Genomic DNA, 19,728 nt, shown 5'->3' with positions numbered 1-19,728 from the left:
TTTCTTTTAAAAGATGCTTGCATGTATAATGGCACTTTTGTTACCATGTGTGGAAGAGGCTTTAGAGCAGTACAAGGCCAAATAAAAGCATAATCAAGACAGAGCTGACTAGAGATTTTTTCTGAACAGAAAAATTTCCAACTCACAATTCTATTCTCTAAATCATTCCAGAAAGTCTGATGAAAAATTTTGCCTCTATCTACAAATCTGACTCTAATTATGTCCCTAGACCATCGTGGCTACATCGCCATGATTCCTTCACGCACAAGCCAGATGAAAAGTTAACCTAGAATCCAGGAAAAAATAATCAAGCTTCATAGGCATCTAAAAGAGTACAGCATCAGGACAGCTGCACCCATCTATTGCATGTTCTTCCAGTAGATCCTCCCTCCCTCTTGATCTTGACACCTGGCTGAGTTTTCTGGTCCACTTTTACAGAAGCTTGAAACTTCATCCTTACATAAAATGTGACCTATTAACCTTTCAACTCATTTTTAGCTTGCTTTCTTTGATTCAGCATTGTCTCCTCCTGCCCAAAGTGTTCTGTTTTTACAAAACATTACCCTTTCCTGAGGTGGGTTTTTTTTGATCTGCCTCAGTACCGTATCACATCTTCCCATGCTGCCTACAAAAAATCAGGCATGCAGTGCCAACCTGCATGAAGGAAAGGGCTATTTTTGGTAAATTTTTTTGACAAAAATACAGAGATTTAGCAATATAGAAAAGATTTAAAAACCAAGATAGGCTGCTTTTATATAACACCCATAACTTCTTTGGGGCATGGACTGCATGTTACTATATATGTGAGAGGTATCAGGTTCATTCTGGGAACTACCATAATAGAAATAAGGTATTCTGTTACCTGATTTAGGAATGACTTACTAATGGCAAAAAATAGGAAAGTCATTCATTATTTTGTTAAGTATATGTAATTTCACTGTCATATTTAGAAAAACAAGAATATAAATGTTGTTATTCTTAAAATATCTATCTATACAATCCAGCAATCTGTCTCTGATGGACGCGATACAATTTGATACTTGAAAGAAAAACGTCTCCAAGAAAACCAGTATAAAAAAAGATGTTGATTCAAATGCCCCTAAGAAAAGTTTAAGCCTACTCCTGTACTACTGATCCAAATCCAAACAGATGAGGTTTCATATGCACATTTACAAGAACTCTGGGTGTCCTTGCTATCCTTCTCTTCTTATGCCTAACGAATTCTTCTTCTTTAAGTCAGCCACTATCTCTGGCATACAGTTTATCAAAATACAATGTGGAAATGTCTCACTTCATTAAAATTTAGGATTTGCCACACACACATATTCTTTGCTGCTTTGTTTTACAGTATGGAATAGAAAAGCAATCTGTTTTTCCTAATATTCATTATTATGGTACCTTGTATTCACCTCCAGTCTAAAACAAGCAAAACCCCTGAGACATTTCCTAGAATTTCAGTTGGTTTTATCATTCTTTCCTGAAGCATTTTAAGGTCCTTTAAAATTAGTGATGCTCCTCCCCATTCTACCCAATACCTCCAAAGTGCAAGTTAGGTCCAGCCCAATATTTTCTGCCTCTACTGTAAACATGAGTCATTACCCTGTAGAGCTGGATCAGCTTCTCCCTTTTCATTGATGTAATATTCATTACACAGCGCAGCCAGTGCAGAGACTGCAGACTCCTGTAACAGAGGCAAAACTGTAAACTTGATATATTTACTAAGGTCATACTTTATGATAACTGTGCTTAGAAGTAAAAGGTTAAGGAAAAAGAGAGTGGATTTTTTTTTTAAATCATTCCCTTCAGCTATTGACATTTACTTTCTTTTTATTTCTTCCCAATACTGGTTTAAGAACAGTTGAATAGGAAACCTATGCAAGAAAAAAACAGATTCTACTATTATTCCTTCAAAAGTACCAGTAAGCTAAATTAATATATAAGACGTTAATACTAATGTATCAACTGTATTTTCAGTTCAGTTGAAGGACTTCCAGGATGACACAGTATTACAAAATACAGAAGTCATTATTTCATCTTCAATATATTGATGCCAGATTGATAAGAAACAAACCATATTTCCCCAGAAAGCTATAGAAAGGAAACAGAAAAAAACCACGGACAGAAGGTTATAAACAAAACCCCAAAAATATCCAGTATCACAATCCTTGCATCTCAATCTTAATTGGTTTAGAAAAGGATCAAAGGTTGTGTATTATGCCTGAACCTCCTAATCTTCAGAGTGGTTTCGGTCACCAATATAGAACACAAAACTAATACAAAAGCATGTAACAAGTTTTCTCATAAAATTCATGGTTGAATTATACTTTTCAGCTAACAATATAATGCTGACCAAAATTATAATAAATTTGAGAGCGTACAAAAAACTATGCACTGTTCACTCCATATTAATAGCAACGATCCTTATCAATACTTATGTTCTCCAGGTACAAGAAATCTTAAATGATAACACAGGAATCCTGTACAGCTTATTAATTCTACCCTCAAAGACACCTCAGACTTGTTCTCTATGCAAAATAAAGGACTTGAAAGAAAACCAGTATTCATCTAAATAATATTCTAACTACCACAGACATTATAGCAGCAAAATATACAGAATTATCTAATTGCTGTAGATCATAGAATCATAGAATAGTTTGGGTTGGAAGGGACCTTTAACGGTCATCTAGTCCAACCCCCCCATGGGCAGGGACATCTTCGACTAGGATCAGGTTGCTCAAATCCTTCACTTTCTAGAGAATGGTTTTCACCTTAAATGCATGAAGTTACATTGGAAGAGTATACTGTATGTCAGAAAAAAAAATTACTTTTCAGTGTCTTAAGCGTTGCCCTTAAAATTATTTCTCTCTCAAATATATACAGAAATCAAGTGAGAATTGACATTTACTAAACATACTTTGCTTAACATTAATTAATGTTAACCAAACAAGTCAAAATTCTCTAAAGTCTATAATTAATTCTTCTAAGCTTGGTTTAGAAATCCCAGTTATAAGACATACAAACTCTTGGAATAAATTGCTAATGCCAAAAGAATATTCCAAGAATTCAAATTTCATCTTTTAATTTTCTTCAGTGATTCGGATACATTCTAGTCTACTCTGTCTTCCAAGGAAGACTTTAAACGATGAGCTACCAGATATTTGCAATGGCTTTTTATCTTATTTTTAAAAACTAACAACATGAACACAGTATGTTATATTCAAATTGTCTTTGTGATGGCTATAAGCTTTAACAGGGCAGATGAAAATTTTCTTTGTAATTTCGTAGAGCCTTTAAGTACGCAAGATCAAACTGTCATGGTATTACTCAGGAAAATTAAGGCAAATAACTGGAGGTGTTAAGATCACGTACATAAAATAGTATGAAACATATCCATCAATGGATTTAATATTAAGAATTAGAGTAGCTTGAGAGGACAGTAAAAGGATTTGCAACAGAGTTTAATGGAAAATTTAAGCACATGGTTCTGAATAACTGGTTGATCACACCAATGTTCTCACTGTTAACAAACACACCCTCAGTACATCAGGCCTGAGGACATCATCCAGAGATTCTTTTTAATTCTCACAAAAGTTCTCTGAAACTACCAAAATCAATATATCTTACACATATTACAGGTACACCAAAATAGAAGCAAAATATCATATCAGTGTAACCATACAGCCAACAGCAAGTACCTTCAAGCAACCATCAGCGACTATGCACCGCCAGCCCACTGTCAATGCCAGCACCTGTCAGTTACTTTGTCCAAATGTACATACAAGAACAACCCTTGTGATAGCTGTTCAAGTATTAATCAAAAAGGTCCCTTTGAATTTTGAGAAATTTATTTTTTTTTTTTTTTTTTTTTTTTAAATAACCCTTCTTACCAATCTAAGAAACAAACATTCAAGAACCAATTAGATTCCATGGAAAATAATCCACCACCGGAAAGCAAAAATATTTCTAATTCTGTATTTAATGTGATGACATGAAGAAGAAGGAACTATTGTACCTTTATATGCTGTCGTGCAGCGCTTGAAACAAGAGGGAGACTTCTTAGACTGTCATTTATTAACCACTGCCAGCCACCTGAAATAGTAAGGAACATAATTGGTATGAATTTTTCTTACTTTCTGAACTTCAACATTCTCTGTTTATTTTTTACAAAGACAAGCAATTATACATATTGACGTGTTTCCTTGGTTTTCCAAAATAAACAAGGTTGTGATTCTCAATTAGTATAGCTGTTCTGTTTTGTTTTACAATGTACATAGCGCAAACACTGCATCTGGTAATGCTGAAAACTTGATAGGGGGAAAAAAAATATTAGTAAACAGCTAGAAAACAAATTTTCAAACATCACCACCATCTGTTGCAGCATTTGTGTAGCTTTTTTGATTTTTTTTTTAATTTGTTAGGCCACCCAACCTTGCTAATCTTGCTTCTTCGAAAAACATCATTGGTTAATAGTTTAGCTTAATGAATAACTACTAAGATAATGGAGGGTTATTTAAAATATGACATACCGATTATTGGATCTCCTCTAAATGGTATTTTTGATAGCGACAACTTTTCAATTAAAGTGCAGACTGCAAGAAAATAAATTTGATAACTGGATAAATACAAAAAAACGAGAAATTGTAGCAATTTTGAAGATACAACCACATCAAGCTACATTAGCATTAATTTTAAATTGAAGAAAATTTGCAATTTGAAGTCCAAAATATGTGACATTAGAAATTGAAAGGAAATTACACTTGCTATTCTTACATACAAAAAAAGCTACTATGAGTAACTGTTCTGTGACATGAGTTAGTCCCATTATTCATGCAAATCCATTGTTTGGTGGTATGTTTTTCCCCCTCTGCCATTTAAGGTGCATATGTACATATTGGCCACCTTTCTGTTTCTATACCAGTCTGTAAATGGCTATGTAGTGTCGTCGATAGTAAAACAACTTGGACAAGGATAATACTACAGCCCCTAAAAAACTATTCAAATATATATATGAAAGGTTTTCCTACTTCTTATTAGCATTTTTTGGGACCTTCAAGGAGTGGCATCTGTTCACTGCACAGAGCTAGGAGCTATAAAACTGGATGCAGCTTTATTTCCTTTGATACTCAGAATATGAGAAAATGTAATTTTAATAATTAAGTCATTATTTTAAATCTATAAACTTAAATAAAACTAAATAAATCTATAAACTAAGCTTACAAACCCACTTTCAGAATAGTATTTCTTTTAGTGTTTCAAGGCTGGTTTAGGGAATAGAGATTAACACAGTAAACATTGCAAACTTTTACTATACGATAGATTGACTGCATTGCTCAAATGAAAACTCAGCACTTGGGGAATACACTATCTTTCACCTCCTGGTGATCAGTTCAAATAAAACAGATCAGTATAGATCCATGCTCACTATCTGACTGCTTTAGAGTTGGTGGAGAGTTGGTGGAGAGGAGGGAGAGGACAGAACAAGCTACTATATAATGCCACCTTTTTGTTTTCCTCTCTTCCCATGACTTAATCTTTGAATCTTACTCTGGGCTCTGTACACAGTTAATCACCTTCTTCATTTATAATCAACTTACTGGGCTCCAAATCTACTCTTGAATTCAGTCCTCACTATGGTAATGTCACACAATCAGGCTCCCTGTGCTCAAACTCCATTCAATATTGTATGTCAGCTTCTTTGTTCTAATATTTATTCACAGACAAGGTTAAGTACAATGTGACTAAACCCAAGTCTCTTAGGGTTCCTCCTTAGTTCTCTACACTTCCTTTATGCTCTGTTGTGGTCGAGACCATCATCTTCATTAGACATGCAGGCAATTTGTGGAGTATTTCAATTCTTCTCTTATTCCATGCACACAGTTGTATCATGCCAAAATACTGTCATTTGTACTTCTCCAATACTATGAAATACTCAGCTGCTTAAAAGCTAAAACATATTAAAAAAACCCTAGCTATTCTTTCAGCCAGCATTATCATGTCACAAGACTGTAAATTCATTCAAAGACTGCAGAAATCCCCTTGCCCCGTTCACCCCTTCTATTTGATCACCCTGCCATCTTGGTACTCAAACACCTTTACCCACTAAGTTTGGATGGCTTCGCATCTTCAAAGCCAGAACCTGCTATGTAGCACTTCCTTCATTCAACCCATGGGCAGGAAACTCAAGTTGGCATCATTTCCTTATCCACCCAGGCTACCTGGATGAGTACTTTTTCCGGCAATGCCCTTCCTTTTTACAGTGGTTCTGTATATAACAATCTTCAAAACCCATGTGAACAACGCATCATCTTTTCTGTGGTACCACCCTTTCCACAAGCTATTGTTTATATGGTCTTTATTCTTCACCTTTGCGCACATACATATTATGATAAAATCATTAGTTACACGATGACATCTGTCTTAATGGACAGATCACATCTCTTCTGGAGAGGAATCTGAGTAAATCAATGAAGGAAGCCAGCTCAACCCTGAAGAAATTTCACTGTGTGCAACAACAGAAGGAGAGAATGTGTGACATAAAACCAAGAACTATCTCCAACTCTTACACAAACAGGGTTATTCACAGTTGTGCTGGCAACCAATGTTCTGGTGTACCTGTCTTCTGACTGGCCTCCAAACCTTGTATTTTTTTTAATTACTGTGCATACTTTATTTATGCATTCAATACAATATATGCAAAACAAACTGGAAAAAAGTAAACAGAAGAATTCATTACTGCACATCTTCTGCTTTCACACCACAGCTGTGATACTTACCAGCTGGTCTCATCAATTCTCCACCTAAACCCCTGCAAAGCAGAAACAGAGCCTTCAGAAAACAACCTACCACAAGCAATCTGAGTGCATTGCCTCAGTGAGTGAGGCCTGAGTGAGGAAAAAACCCTCAAAACCATTTCAGAATGAAACCAGATCACAAAACACCTGCAGTTTTGTATTTGACCAACTCTAAAATACTTCTTTTTAAATCAACTGTTGTCTTGACTTCCTCAATATTTAACTTTCTTCTTGCAAAAATGTGGTCCCAGTCTTTCTAATTTTTAATGTGAATAATAAAAGACTGTCAAGTTCATTCTGCTTTTCTTTTCACTTGCTTCAGAAGCACTCCAAACCTATGGGACTTGCCACAAGACTTTTCAGTCACACAGCCTCTACGAGCTCCTGACTTCCACAACTGAAAAGCAATTACATGCAATTTTTTAACAAAATCTTCATCTCTGGAACATTAAATAGAAACGTCACTTACCAGTTCCCATTTTCACAAATGTTAACTGGTTTACTTTCGTGGTGAAGTTTCTCAGCATTCTCTCTTCACCCTCTCCTTCCTCGCTAAAGCCCCCTCCCAGGTGATTTTGCATTCATCACCACAAGCGAGGGGGTAAAAACTTCCAACACATCAGAAGAGGGAGAGGAACAAATGGCTCAAGATGCTTCAGACCCTCCTGAAGTGTGTGTGTGTGTTACATAAGGATGGTCTCGCCAGCTCAGACCTCAGGCTTATCCAGCTCAGTTACCCTGTCTGAACATTAGCCTGGCCACTGACAGCACTAGGAGGAGAAAGTCTGAACTGGGCAGAAAGTGGGAAGAGGAAGAAGCGTCCCGGAAGTGGCAGGGCCTGTTTCCATTCTTTAGCCTCTCATGTCTCTGGGCAGAGAGACATCTCCTCACCCCACATAGCAATGTCTGCTGGTTACATGGATATCCCCGAGGTGCCGTGAGCACTGCTTGGGGTGTTCTGCTCAGTGTCACCCTCTGTGGCTTAATTTTTCCATTTTATGAACCTTTGACCCCTGCCCTTCCTTTGGCTATTTCCTCCCTTGGCTCCTTATTCCTGTCTCCCTTCACTTCTGCTGGAATACTTCCTCCCTGAGGTGTGCCCAACCCTTAATCACCTGTTTGTATGGCCATGCTCCGGCAGAAACTCCCAGCAAGGGGGAGGAACAACAAAGGCTTTTTTGTTTATTTGCTTGGCTTTTTTTTTTTAAAAAAAAACCTTTTCTTCCCTCCTCTCCTCCTCCCTCCCCACAATAAAATTAGTAGCCATGCTCAGAAGGCAAACTTAGCAACCCTAACAACTCTTAGAACTTTGTTCTCCAATTTATCCTTTTATATGAGCTTCAAAAGCCTAAACATTTTAAACAAGTTTTTCCATTCCTCACAAGTAGGTGCCTCCTGTAACATGCACTGGGTTTTTGACTGCTCAATATTTTCATTGGTTTTTCAGGTAAAGCAGAGATGCCAACTCCACAATATTCTTATTTGCCATAGATCAGCACTTCCTTTAATTGGGAAACCTTTGCTTTCGACAATCAATATTTTAAGCTCTATGTAATAATCCACAGCTCGGTTTATCATCGTAGGAAGCAAGCACAGATTCTACATCCCCATGCTGATAAGGTCTTTGTATTATCTACCCCACCTTCCTGCCATGTTGTCTGCTCTTCAGCTTCTAAAAAATTTAAATTAGAAAACAAAGAAGTGATGCAAGGAGTCGAGACAGCGGCAAAAACAGAAGAATGATGTGGCAAGGCTTGCTTCCTCTTCAACATTTCTTTCCCCTTCATTTTGTCCTCACCCATTCCTTGCCTTTTGTCTGTTGTCTTACTGCAAATGAGTATAAAATAATGATCTTGTAAATTTGTTTGGTGTGCAACAGAGTCTGCTGATGCAAGGATTCAGATACAGACTTCTGTTCAAACTACAAAGCAAGAACTGAGTCATAAAGGCTGCTCTTCTCCATTTCTTCACACTGCCAATAAGGAAGTCAGGCCATTTAAAGCTACTCTTATGTTAATAATTTGACAGCTATCCCTTCCTTTGGCATTACATCAATTCCATTTAATTTCAGAGTTTAGAGCTTCACTGAGGATTGTTGTCCCTGTGCAAGAATGAAGAATGGTGACAGTGACTTGCACAGTGAGATTTCCATGTAATGCAGAAACTATAATCAAATCTATCTTTGAAGGCACTGCGATACCATGTGTTCTTCTCTGCAAAACTTTTCAAGTTATTTCTTGCCTAGACATCACAGTATGTCCATCAATACATCTAAAATTTTTCCCCTTTCCACAGCTCATACATATTTCAATTTTAAGAACTGAGAATTCTATCATAATCCTAGATCTTTCCTCAGTCAGTGTTTAGTTTGTCAAACATGATGCGCATCTTTCTATTAACTTTATCTCCCTCTACAGTATTTTCACTAAATTAAAAAGATACGGATCTACCTAATTCAGAGATTCTGAATTTTGCTGTACAGTCAGTATTCTCTCTTTTTTCTTCCAAAGACACATCCACAAATTGCATCACATTATTAGATGTACCTGTTTCAAGGTTTAATTATTAATTCAATTTGTAAATTGACTGATGCAGTGCCCAGGTTCCATGAGCTCCTAAGCATTCCTTCCTATGTGCAGTTCCACAGCAATGCTTCTCTCCTAGAAACATCTTAGGATGAGTCACAATTTATTTGTGGAAAATGTAATCAAAATGTATAATCCCTTGTAGAACGGATGAATTAAGATTACTGACCTAAGAATGCTGGTATCTATTTTAAAATTACGTAGGCCTGAATCAGAACCAATGACAGTGCTGTTTTCAGTGCATACAGAAGTTCAAGGTACTTCTGTGGATTTTTTTTTTTTAATTATTTAAAACCTGCTTTTTGTGAGAAGTTCAGAATTCACCTTTAAGATTATAAAAATAACAGTCACTGATGCTGTTTAGAATTGAATAGCATCTACGTTTTCATAAACATCTGAATCTGAAGCTAAAACTACTGGAATAGCTGAAGAGATTCAATTGCAAATACTCAATTTCCAGGAAGCTAAGACACTTGATGAATAAGTATTTTCATCTCCATATGAATAATAACCAGTTATTTTCCATGGGAACTCTTTGTCCCAAATAGAATTGAGGTAACTTAAAAGGTCCAGGTCGTACACTTACTGGGCTTTGGAAGTACAAAATGGCTTTATCATAAGGCACCCAAACGAGGAAAGAGATACCTTTGAGCACAGACAAAAAAGCCCGTGTATTTAATAAAGCTCTTATGGTCATCCCCTGAAGATGCAGAGAATAAACTATACTAAGCTGACAAACACCTATTTTTAGGTTACTGTAAATTCATATGCTGACCATACACATTTTGTATTGTATGCTAACACCAGAAGACTACAGGTGAAATCCTGGCTCTATGGAAGTAAGAGTTTTCCCAGTGACTTCAGTTAGTAGCAAAATAATTTCACCTTATAACTCTTCAGAACATAGTATAGCACGATCTCCTAGAACCTTCACGCTACTGGATGCAAAAAATAATTTAAACTTGGAAGAATTGTTAAGACGAGCATTGTTACAAGGCTGGAATTATTTGCTGATTAAGTTAATATGCCTAAAAAACTCTTTTACGTAGATGACTGCCAAGAAATACATTTGCCCTGAAACCATCAAGATTAGTTGCAACCTTAAAGGTCTTTGAAATGAGACGAGTTTCTCTTTTGCCTAGCACCTGTCAACACCTACAGGCTACCTTACTCTTTTGGAAAAGTTAAAACTCTGAAGATGACAGTCCAGCTTACACTGGCTACTATTCTAAAAACCTAAAATTGCTCGTGTCACATAGCTGACCGTGTAATACACACAGCCAGACTCTTCATATGTTACAAGAATGAGATCAGAGCAAAACTCGGCATGCAGCACATTGCACTGAATCATCCAGTGTGGGAGTCGCTAACGAACTCTGTGCATCCTGTCATATCCAGCTCTGATGGGAACCCTGAAGGCCCAATAAATAGAACATTTGCTGAAATACAGAAGTGCAGTGCAACTACCTGGAAGAAGCCCAGCATATCTATCTGCAGCACTTCCACATCCGTCCCTAAATTATCTTGTTACCCAACTCTGTGTAGTAAGACCTACATTATCAGACTCAGAACTGGCTACAAGAAAGGAGGTAAAAAAAAAAATCTGAACATCTATTCAGCTGAATATTCAGTCAAGAACCTTATATCAGATGATGCATTTTAAAAAAATCTTAACAGAACTACTATTAAAAATACTTTTTTCTTGAGGACTTTCATATTGAAAACTAGTACAAGGTCTTAGATGCACTACAGAAATGTACCTGCTACAAAAAAGATACTAACCATGCTGGTTCGGTGGAAGCATAATATAAATCAGGCTGACCATTAACACTGTGTTTAAACTGACTTCCTATCCCAAGTAAGACAGCTTAAAGCAACAGATGCCACAAGTTTTTGTCTTAGTAATGTTTAAAGTAAATAAAATACAGGTCAATTTTTATAACTCTATAACCCGTATACCACAAAACAGGAACAATGGACAAATACTCTGTTTAAGTGGCATGGTTTGCATTGACTTGCTATAACTAGTGCCCATTTAATACAGAAAATCAGGCTCACTGCGCAATACTCAACTGGAAGTGCACATGCAAATGCTTAAACCAACCAGCTCCTCAAGACAAACTAGTGCATCAAACATGTCAGAATCAAGACTAATGGAAGGAAGTACATACTGATGTGCCTGGACTTGCATTCTCCTTTTTCAGCGTACTACGGTAAATCCAGAAAAGGACTTACAGAGGAAGAAGGCAGAAAGATACTTGCATTTTTAAAAAAATGTTAATACAGTAGAGGACAGGATTTTCTACAATTAGCATAAACAAATTTGATTGCTTCAAGTATACTCAAAATTGAGAGACTGTGCAGTGTAACTCAAAACTTGGACTGTGTCCTGTCTGAAGGATAATTCATGGCCGTCATTCAAAATCAGGTTAAAGACATTACAAGAGCTGCTAAACAAAGTAAGACGGTTAGTTAAATGAAGGTCTCCATTACAGCACTTTGGCTTTAACTTTTTTGACTTGAGGTACTTACAGATTCAATGGAATCCTAAGCATTAGACAATCAAGAAACTCACGACCCATTTTCCAGCTTAAAATTTATAAATTACAACTTAAAAAAAAAAAAACCAAACCACAACACAGCATTTTTACGCTTTACTTCCTTCTCCCTTTCTCACAGGTAACACAATTTCTGAAAACAGCTTGATCAAAGCATTAAAATCCATTCGGTCCACAAAAAGACAGCTATTTTGTGGCCAGAAGTGAAAGCAAAATATCTAATAAACAGTTGAGATATGTGGTCTGATGCTTTTTGTTAATGCACTTTAAAAACTAGAAACACAAATAAAACACACAGGTTTTCAACCTTCCTACAAGATGTTGTTACACCGAAAATTCCCGGTAGCAATTTCTCAAATGGAAATCTTTGGAATATTATGTGCAATAATTACTCATCATAAAACAAGTTTGGCTTGTTTCACTAAATGCTTGCCCAGCAATACTCAAAATTGCTGGTTTGTTTTTATAACCTAGTTTATTTTTCTTGTCCTATTTTAAAATATTTTATGTATACCGGTATTTTAAAATATGGATTATAGTAGACATCCCTGTCTCAGCCTAACTATTAAACAGCAGTGAATCAATTTTGCTTGGAGTTGAATTAGAAGTCTTATCTAGAATGAAAACATTTCTGTAGGCATCTTATAAATACCATTAAGTGCAAGAAGTGCACATTATGACAAAAACAAATTACACCCAAGCTCCACCCTGACATTAAAGAATTTATGGGAGCCAAGACAGCCACCCACAAAGACACTAATATACAGTATCAGCATTAAAACCATCCGCCAGTACAAGCTAACTTTGGAGTGGAAGTTTCACACCAGTATGTACAACCCTCAAGAAGTAAATTTTAACATTTTTTCAGAAAGTTTCAGGATACAAAAACTTACATAAAAATTCTTTAAATTATAATTAATAATTACACAAAAAACTACTTAAGGTTTACTGTTTTCAGACACGTCACATGCAAAGAAGCGAACTAAACTGCCCAAAAGCTCAAAGAATTTGTCAGTTAAAGCAGAAAAAAAACCTCATTCACATATACAACCGTTAGGGAATACAAGTCATTAATTACGTTTTGATTTCCTCAAATTTAGGAACAAACTCTGAAGTCATATACTAGTTTTAATTCACATTTACTTAACAGTTACTTAGGCAAACTCCCTTTATTTCCTGGAAGCTTCAATAAATAGGAAATGAAAAACAACTCAGTGAAAACTCATTGACATTTTCTTTGGCACAAGAGTTGAAAAATTGCATTGAACCTTTTGTAATACTCCTGGCCTACTCATTACACAGGATGAAGAAAGTAATTCTAGAATTTAGATAGAAGCTCCTTTAAAAAATAAGTAAGTCAATTTTGGACTCATTAACTTATTAGTTTAAGATCATTTCTATAGACCTATTTGAACCATACAAGTACTACAGTACAGGTGAATAATGGGAAATGCTGAAGCCATGGATTAGTGAGCATATTCTGTTTCACATTCTTTCTTTAACTGTCTCTATCACAATATTGAGACCAGTACTTACCACTTTCCCATTAATCTAACATGCCTGTGAGTTGCACTCTCTAAACACCACAACCATTATAAAACGACATCAGCCTCTGTAATAGGAAGAGAAAGCCAAAAGAATGCATGTGCCTGCATTCTGACGAACTGTGAGAGACTGGCAGTCTATGGTTGGTGTAACTAACTTGTACAAACCAAAAAGCCCCCTAGGATCCTACTGTTTTCATTCCTTCTAATTGATACCTTCCAATGCAAAAAAGTATTTTTTTTGCATCCATTTTCTTACCTGTACAATTGACGACTGCAAAGCTGGGGAAAAAAAAAAAGAGTTTGTTTGATACAAGTGTTTTCATTTTTCCTCCTCGCATGCAATATCTATATACTGTGAGCTATGCAACACAGTGCATTATTTTAAAAATAAAATTGAAAGGACAAATCTTTTTTAAAAAACCTCTCTATACCCATTTGAATTTTACATTCAAAGAAAATCAATTTAACACATTCATAAAGCACCAATTTTCTTATTTCCAAATCCTAGCTGCTCCTGCACATACCCTGGAAGCTAGTTTGGCTTTTTAAAATACATTTGCTTTCCACAGTTGGCCCTTTTAAAATTATGATATACTGCAGTGTCTGAAAACTGAAAATAACTTCGTTAGCTACAGATTAAACAGGAAAAACAAACAAAAGTTCAAATGTGACTGAAAAAAATTATCTCATTGTTAACATTACAGTAGGCCATCTTCAAAAATCAGATTATCAAATTCCTATGTAGTAAAAACCCCAAACCCCAGATTTTCAAAAACAAAGAGTTTACACCAACTTTGCAGATTAATTACAAGAACAGACAACAGCAGAAACTGGAAAGTATCATAACGAATTAAGGCCATTGTAACAGTACAGATACTGCTGATCAAGCTTCCAGACATTTCAACATGAGAAAGTTAAACAAGGACAAAGATGCTTCTTCAACCTGTAGCAGCAGCTTTCACCTATGCACAGAACTAAGCAAGCACCTATGTACTTTAAAGCATGATGGGTAAATGGTGAAGCCTGACAGCTTTAGCACATCAGAACTGGGACTAAAGGTACTACAGATACTGCAGAAAACAAGTAGGAGCCTGAATGCTGAAGTATTGTCTGTTCCATAAAGTGAAGAAATAGGAGCCAAAAGAAAAAAACACCACCACGGGATGACTTAAAATTAAGGGGACAAGTTAGGCAAAACAATCTCCATAGAAGCATTTTAAATTGCTATGAGCAGGACAAGACTTAATTTGTCGTAAGTAGAGATAAAGACAATGCATGAGTTGAAATACAGAATATGATTTTCAAGCTCTATAAAACATGTAAATTATGGATGCAAGGATTTAGCAATGAAATCCCAATAAAGTAAAAAAAAAAAAAAAAAAAAAAAAAGAGTAGAAAGGACGGAGAATGGACTCACTAGGAGATCTCTCTTGAGCACGGTCACATTAAGGAAACAGCCATACATCTATCTGCAAGGCCAGTCAGCATGTACAGAAAGGGAGGGAAAAAAGAAGGGGAAAGAAAAACAAAGCAAAACCCCATGCAGTATCTCAGAAGTGCAACTGACAGCATCAGAGAAAGTGGCTTAGCTAAGAAGCTGGCAGAACAGAAAGGGACCAAATACAAAATTATACTGGAGTAAGACACACGGTCAAGGACATCTAGCTATCAGTCTGGAGCGTGTCTCCAAATTTGTGTTTGTGAGATTGTTTACTTTGGGCAAGGGGAAAAGGAAGGTGGAGAACAGCTGCCTTAATTGTAAATGTTTGTTTAAAAATAATACAACATACCAGGTTAAAAGATACATTTATACTTGCTACAAACCTCTTGATGGATTTGCTTAAGTCCCTCCAATGATTTTTCATTGAAATAATATGTTATAGATCTGTAAAGGTATACAAAATTTTTAAGACCAGTTTCCTAATCATGCGATAAATAATTTTTCTTCCATGACTTCATTGTACTTTCAAACAGAAAAACAATCATTTGATTTCCAAATTATGCTCAACAGAAATATGCAATATTTAATTTTAAATAGTTCAGCAAACATAATAACATAAGTTCTTTCCTTACATGTAGCAAACTCATTCTTAAAGGACTACAAAAAATTAGTGTCACTTACTAATAACATTATAATCAGTAACACACCAATAACCCTTCTCAGCTCAGTTGTTTTTTTGGACTCCAACACTTCTGTGATTTTTCCATCAATTTCAAGTGCTACTACGACTAGTAAAAACGCTCTGCATCTTTTTCTCTAACTTTTCAACTTACTTGAGAAGGGAACTTTTAAGATTAACACAAATTCTTTTGATAGACACTGCTGGCAAATACAATTCCTATTTGTCAATAATTAAAGCCATAAAAATCAGTACACGCTTTTTGATATCTACTGTTTGAATTCATCTCAGTATATTTAGCTTGTACAAACAATGACAACATTAAATTTGTTAGATGGCATCACTTTAGATATCTTTGTATGACTGCATCAGAATGTTCTCAGAAGTAAAATAAAAAAGGTTAATCAGAGAGTAATTATCCAACTTTTAGAACAAAAATGACCCAGAAAGTCTGTCTGTATTTCTACAGTGTACATATATCTATGACTCCTGCAGAACTGTATGTATTTTCAGTGAAGTTTGCACTCTGGAGTCTTATTTTCCACTGCCTTGATCTTAAACAGCTGCTCATCCCAATTTAAGTCACGTTATTATAAAATTCTACTGCTAACGTAACTTCCAAATTCTAGTTTTTGCAATAAAGATTTTCAACCATTTTTCACATGTGATTCTTGTGAAAGAAAGAAAAGGTAAATGTCTCATTTCTTTAATCACAACATTAAAGCAAAGACATATCCAAATAATTTTGTCAATTATTCTGGCTACATCACCTATATGCAATACATGTGTGTGTACACACACATACACCCATATATACATATATATCTGTGCCAGCACTCAGCAGCAACAATTAAATCAGTCCAACTCAACAAGCTGCTTGAGGAGGTATTTCTCTAACACTGAAGACGAAAGACTGTCCCCTCACTGGGAAGACAGCATACTTATGGGGAAAGGGGGTTTAATCTATATTTAAATGATAACTTTGAACTCTCCAAGTAAGGCAGCAAATGATCTCACTTTCCTGATGATGAATTTAGACTTAAGTTTATAACATCATGGAATAAAATGTGAAGGCTTGGCATGACTGATCAAAACAAACAAAAATTCAATGGAAAAGAAGTTCAGCAAGATGGAGATTTCCATAATTATACTCAGGAAGTTTTCAATAGACCAGACATGAAAGAAAAATTTATAGTCAAGATAATCTTGCATTTATACCTATTATTCTCTTCTGCTAGTTTACACAGTGCATGGGTGATCTCAGCACAGGCAAGAATTGCCCCATGGCGTGTGTGCAGATCTGTGCCCACTGATAAAGGTAGAAGTCTTGGCAAAACTGGAAGAGATTAAATAATTTATTTTTTTTTAAACATAGTGACAGATCACAGTTCTAAATGTAATCATGTCTGCCTAGAAATAACATGGGAAAACTATTTCTGGAAAGTCAGGCCAATATATTCTGGCCATTATATGAAAACCAAGTTTTAAAAAGTAAGTAAATTCTGACAAAGCATACTAACCCACACCAAGAAATTTTGTACTCGCAACTACCTCCCTGTTTGGAGTAAATAAAACAACGTACTTGCTATTAGGCATTGGGTTGGCTGAGCGGTAAGGGAAATAAGGCTTGTACTTCCATGGAATTTTACTTCCTTGTAAACTGCCACCTTCCTAGTCCACTATAGGGAGCCTAGGTAAGATCTGTAACTACAGATTCACCTGGATGTCAGCTGCTGTCTTTCAGCCATATTAAAAAGCAGCTAGTACGTCCTCAGAATCTTGAGTGGGCCAAGCAAAGGATCCTGAATTCATGCTAAGAAACATTTGATTACACACACAACAGTCAAAAAGGAATTATTCTGAAGATGTCAGACTGGACAAGACAAAACAGATCCCCCCACCCTTTACGACATCAAAGCCGTATCAACAAAGCAAAAGCTAGGAATTTGAGGACTAGCTGCCTGAATTGTTGCAACAGAACTACACCCATTTATTCATCTCGGAACTGGTAGGGTCCAGTGTAGCCAGATAACTGAAGTCCAGTTCCCAGATAAAAAAAGATCCGGCAGTATTTCATAATTTTTGCATAAAATCTGAAAACTGGTAAAGCTATTAGTGTCACTACACTGTATTAAGTTGCAGGGGAAATCTTAATTTTTATTAAGTCATGGTGCATGTTTAAATCTTCTCAATACATTTTTGCTACATAAACTAGAATGCTTGATATGGCACGCTATGCAGAACTTATTTGTTACTTACCCACATTTGCCATGTATTCAGGAGCCCGTGGAGTAAGGTGATGCAGAGCTTTGGTTGAAAGTTCTCGAATAACACTGAAGATGTAAAAAAGCACTTTGGGATTTTTTTGGGTTAGCAATTTAGTAGAAGTAATGTATTAAAAAAAATAATGTCAGGAAGGGACTCCTGTCCCCAACCAAAATAAAGACACCAGCAATATTAAAAATTACAACAGTCTCTGTCCATCCTATGCTTCCCCCCTCAAAAAAAGCCAACAAAACAAAACAGTGGACCAAACAGACAGCCTACAGCTAGCTTTTAGCTATATGAATAGAACTTATTGCTGAAAGAGACAAAGAAAAACATAAGTGTGGATGGTAGAACCTGAGGGCTCATTCTGTGCATTGGCAGGGACACTACAGTAAACTATTATTATTTCTCATGATGCAAACTATTATCAGCAATGATATAATCTCATTTGCGTTATATGTACACATTTTAATCTTCATGAACACTGAATATGACTAAGCACCATCTCTATGCATGAAATCTACTTAAATTATGATAATTGTATGGTGATGGTGTTCACCCCTCACATACACTATATAGCATATAAATTGTGTTTTATTAATCTATGAACAGATTGAGGTCATGGCAAAAAGACAAAATTCATAAACATGTTTTAAGTGACAACATGCCAGGGAGGTATAGATGACATCAGCTACTACTTGTCCAGTTTCCTTCAGTCAAATGCTATTGCAAACTCTAGTATAAGTAAAATTTACAAAAAGCATCTAGGAAAGCATGATATGAAGAACAGTCAATTCCTGGATCTTAATAATTAGACTTTATGAACTCACCTATCCCAGTGGTTAATCTTCATGTTAACTAAATGATCAATCATTGGCTGTGTATACTCAGGAAAGCCAGCAATATAGACACTGAAAAAGAAGTATCCATATAGAGAGAGTACAGAATCAACATCTGTGTGCATTTTAACACAAGCTACTCCAAAGTTGATTTAAATCCTCTAGATTTAAAGCAACCAAAAAGATTACTTAAACATGCCTTCTCCTAAATGAGACGCAGCTGAATAAAATAATACAATAGGAACTATTTTACAATTATTGAAAAAAAATTAAATCACTTTTGTAGAACTTTCAGATTCTTTATAAAAAGTACTATACATACAAAAAGCTTGACAGCAATGAAAAGCAAAAATAAACATTCAATTCCCATTGCTACATTCTAGAAAATCTAGATGTGCATATTAACTTATACAATTATTTCAGATTGGAGAAACGTATTAATGATGTAATCCACAGTACACAGTAAAATTAAGTTACAGAAATGTGCTACATCTTCATAAATACAATGGTCCAAAATTGAATGTGGGTTTTCAATTTGTCCTTTTTAAAAAAATCAATCATACACAAAAAGTCAATTCTGACAAAAAAATGTTAAAGCTGCAAAGTCAAGACCTAAGATGTAAGGGAACACCAGAATCAATTAGCTAGGTAGCCTGCATAATTACCTAACTTCACAGCCACACTTGCTTTCCAATCTTCAGAAGCATCAACTACTGAAAGCTGAGGTCAACAGAGGTTAAGTGAAATGTTTTTTCAGTACATCTGATGTATGTTAAATAATCTTGGAAAGCTAAACAATCAGTAGAATGTGTTTGTGTCAAAACGGCATGCACAAAGGGACAAAATTAAGGACACATGGATTACCTTAATTTCACCTTTTTGTATCTTCTGAGCGATTAACTTTGCAACCATAATAGTGTTCCATTATATATGTGTGTGTAATTAGAAGCAAAACAAAGACAAAAACCAAATACTGTTGCATGTTACCATACTGATATCTATGTAATTCATCAGAAGAGT

At 35.7% G+C, this 19,728-nt stretch overlaps 1 protein-coding gene across 1 annotated transcript in view; it reads right to left on the bottom strand.

Moving 5' to 3' along the window:
* The window catches only part of TBCD (tubulin folding cofactor D), a 134,531-nt gene that overhangs the window by 37,001 nt on the left and 77,802 nt on the right, over positions 1-19,728 (bottom strand). The window contains exons 19-27 of the mRNA XM_076353800.1: positions 18,700-18,780; positions 17,861-17,934; positions 16,820-16,937; positions 15,306-15,366; positions 13,738-13,760; positions 6,774-6,805; positions 4,527-4,589; positions 4,013-4,089; positions 1,600-1,681 (exon numbers count right to left, since the gene is read on the bottom strand). Coding sequence (XP_076209915.1) covers positions 1,600-1,681; positions 4,013-4,089; positions 4,527-4,589; positions 6,774-6,805; positions 13,738-13,760; positions 15,306-15,366; positions 16,820-16,937; positions 17,861-17,934; positions 18,700-18,780 — 611 coding nt within the window. The remainder of the gene's footprint in view (positions 1-1,599; positions 1,682-4,012; positions 4,090-4,526; positions 4,590-6,773; positions 6,806-13,737; positions 13,761-15,305; positions 15,367-16,819; positions 16,938-17,860; positions 17,935-18,699; positions 18,781-19,728) is intronic.

Source organism: Aptenodytes patagonicus, chromosome 16, assembly GCF_965638725.1.
Source record: "Aptenodytes patagonicus chromosome 16, bAptPat1.pri.cur, whole genome shotgun sequence".
NCBI classification, from domain to species: Eukaryota; Metazoa; Chordata; class Aves; order Sphenisciformes; family Spheniscidae; genus Aptenodytes; species Aptenodytes patagonicus.
This window is presented reverse-complemented; position numbering and strand designations above follow the sequence as displayed.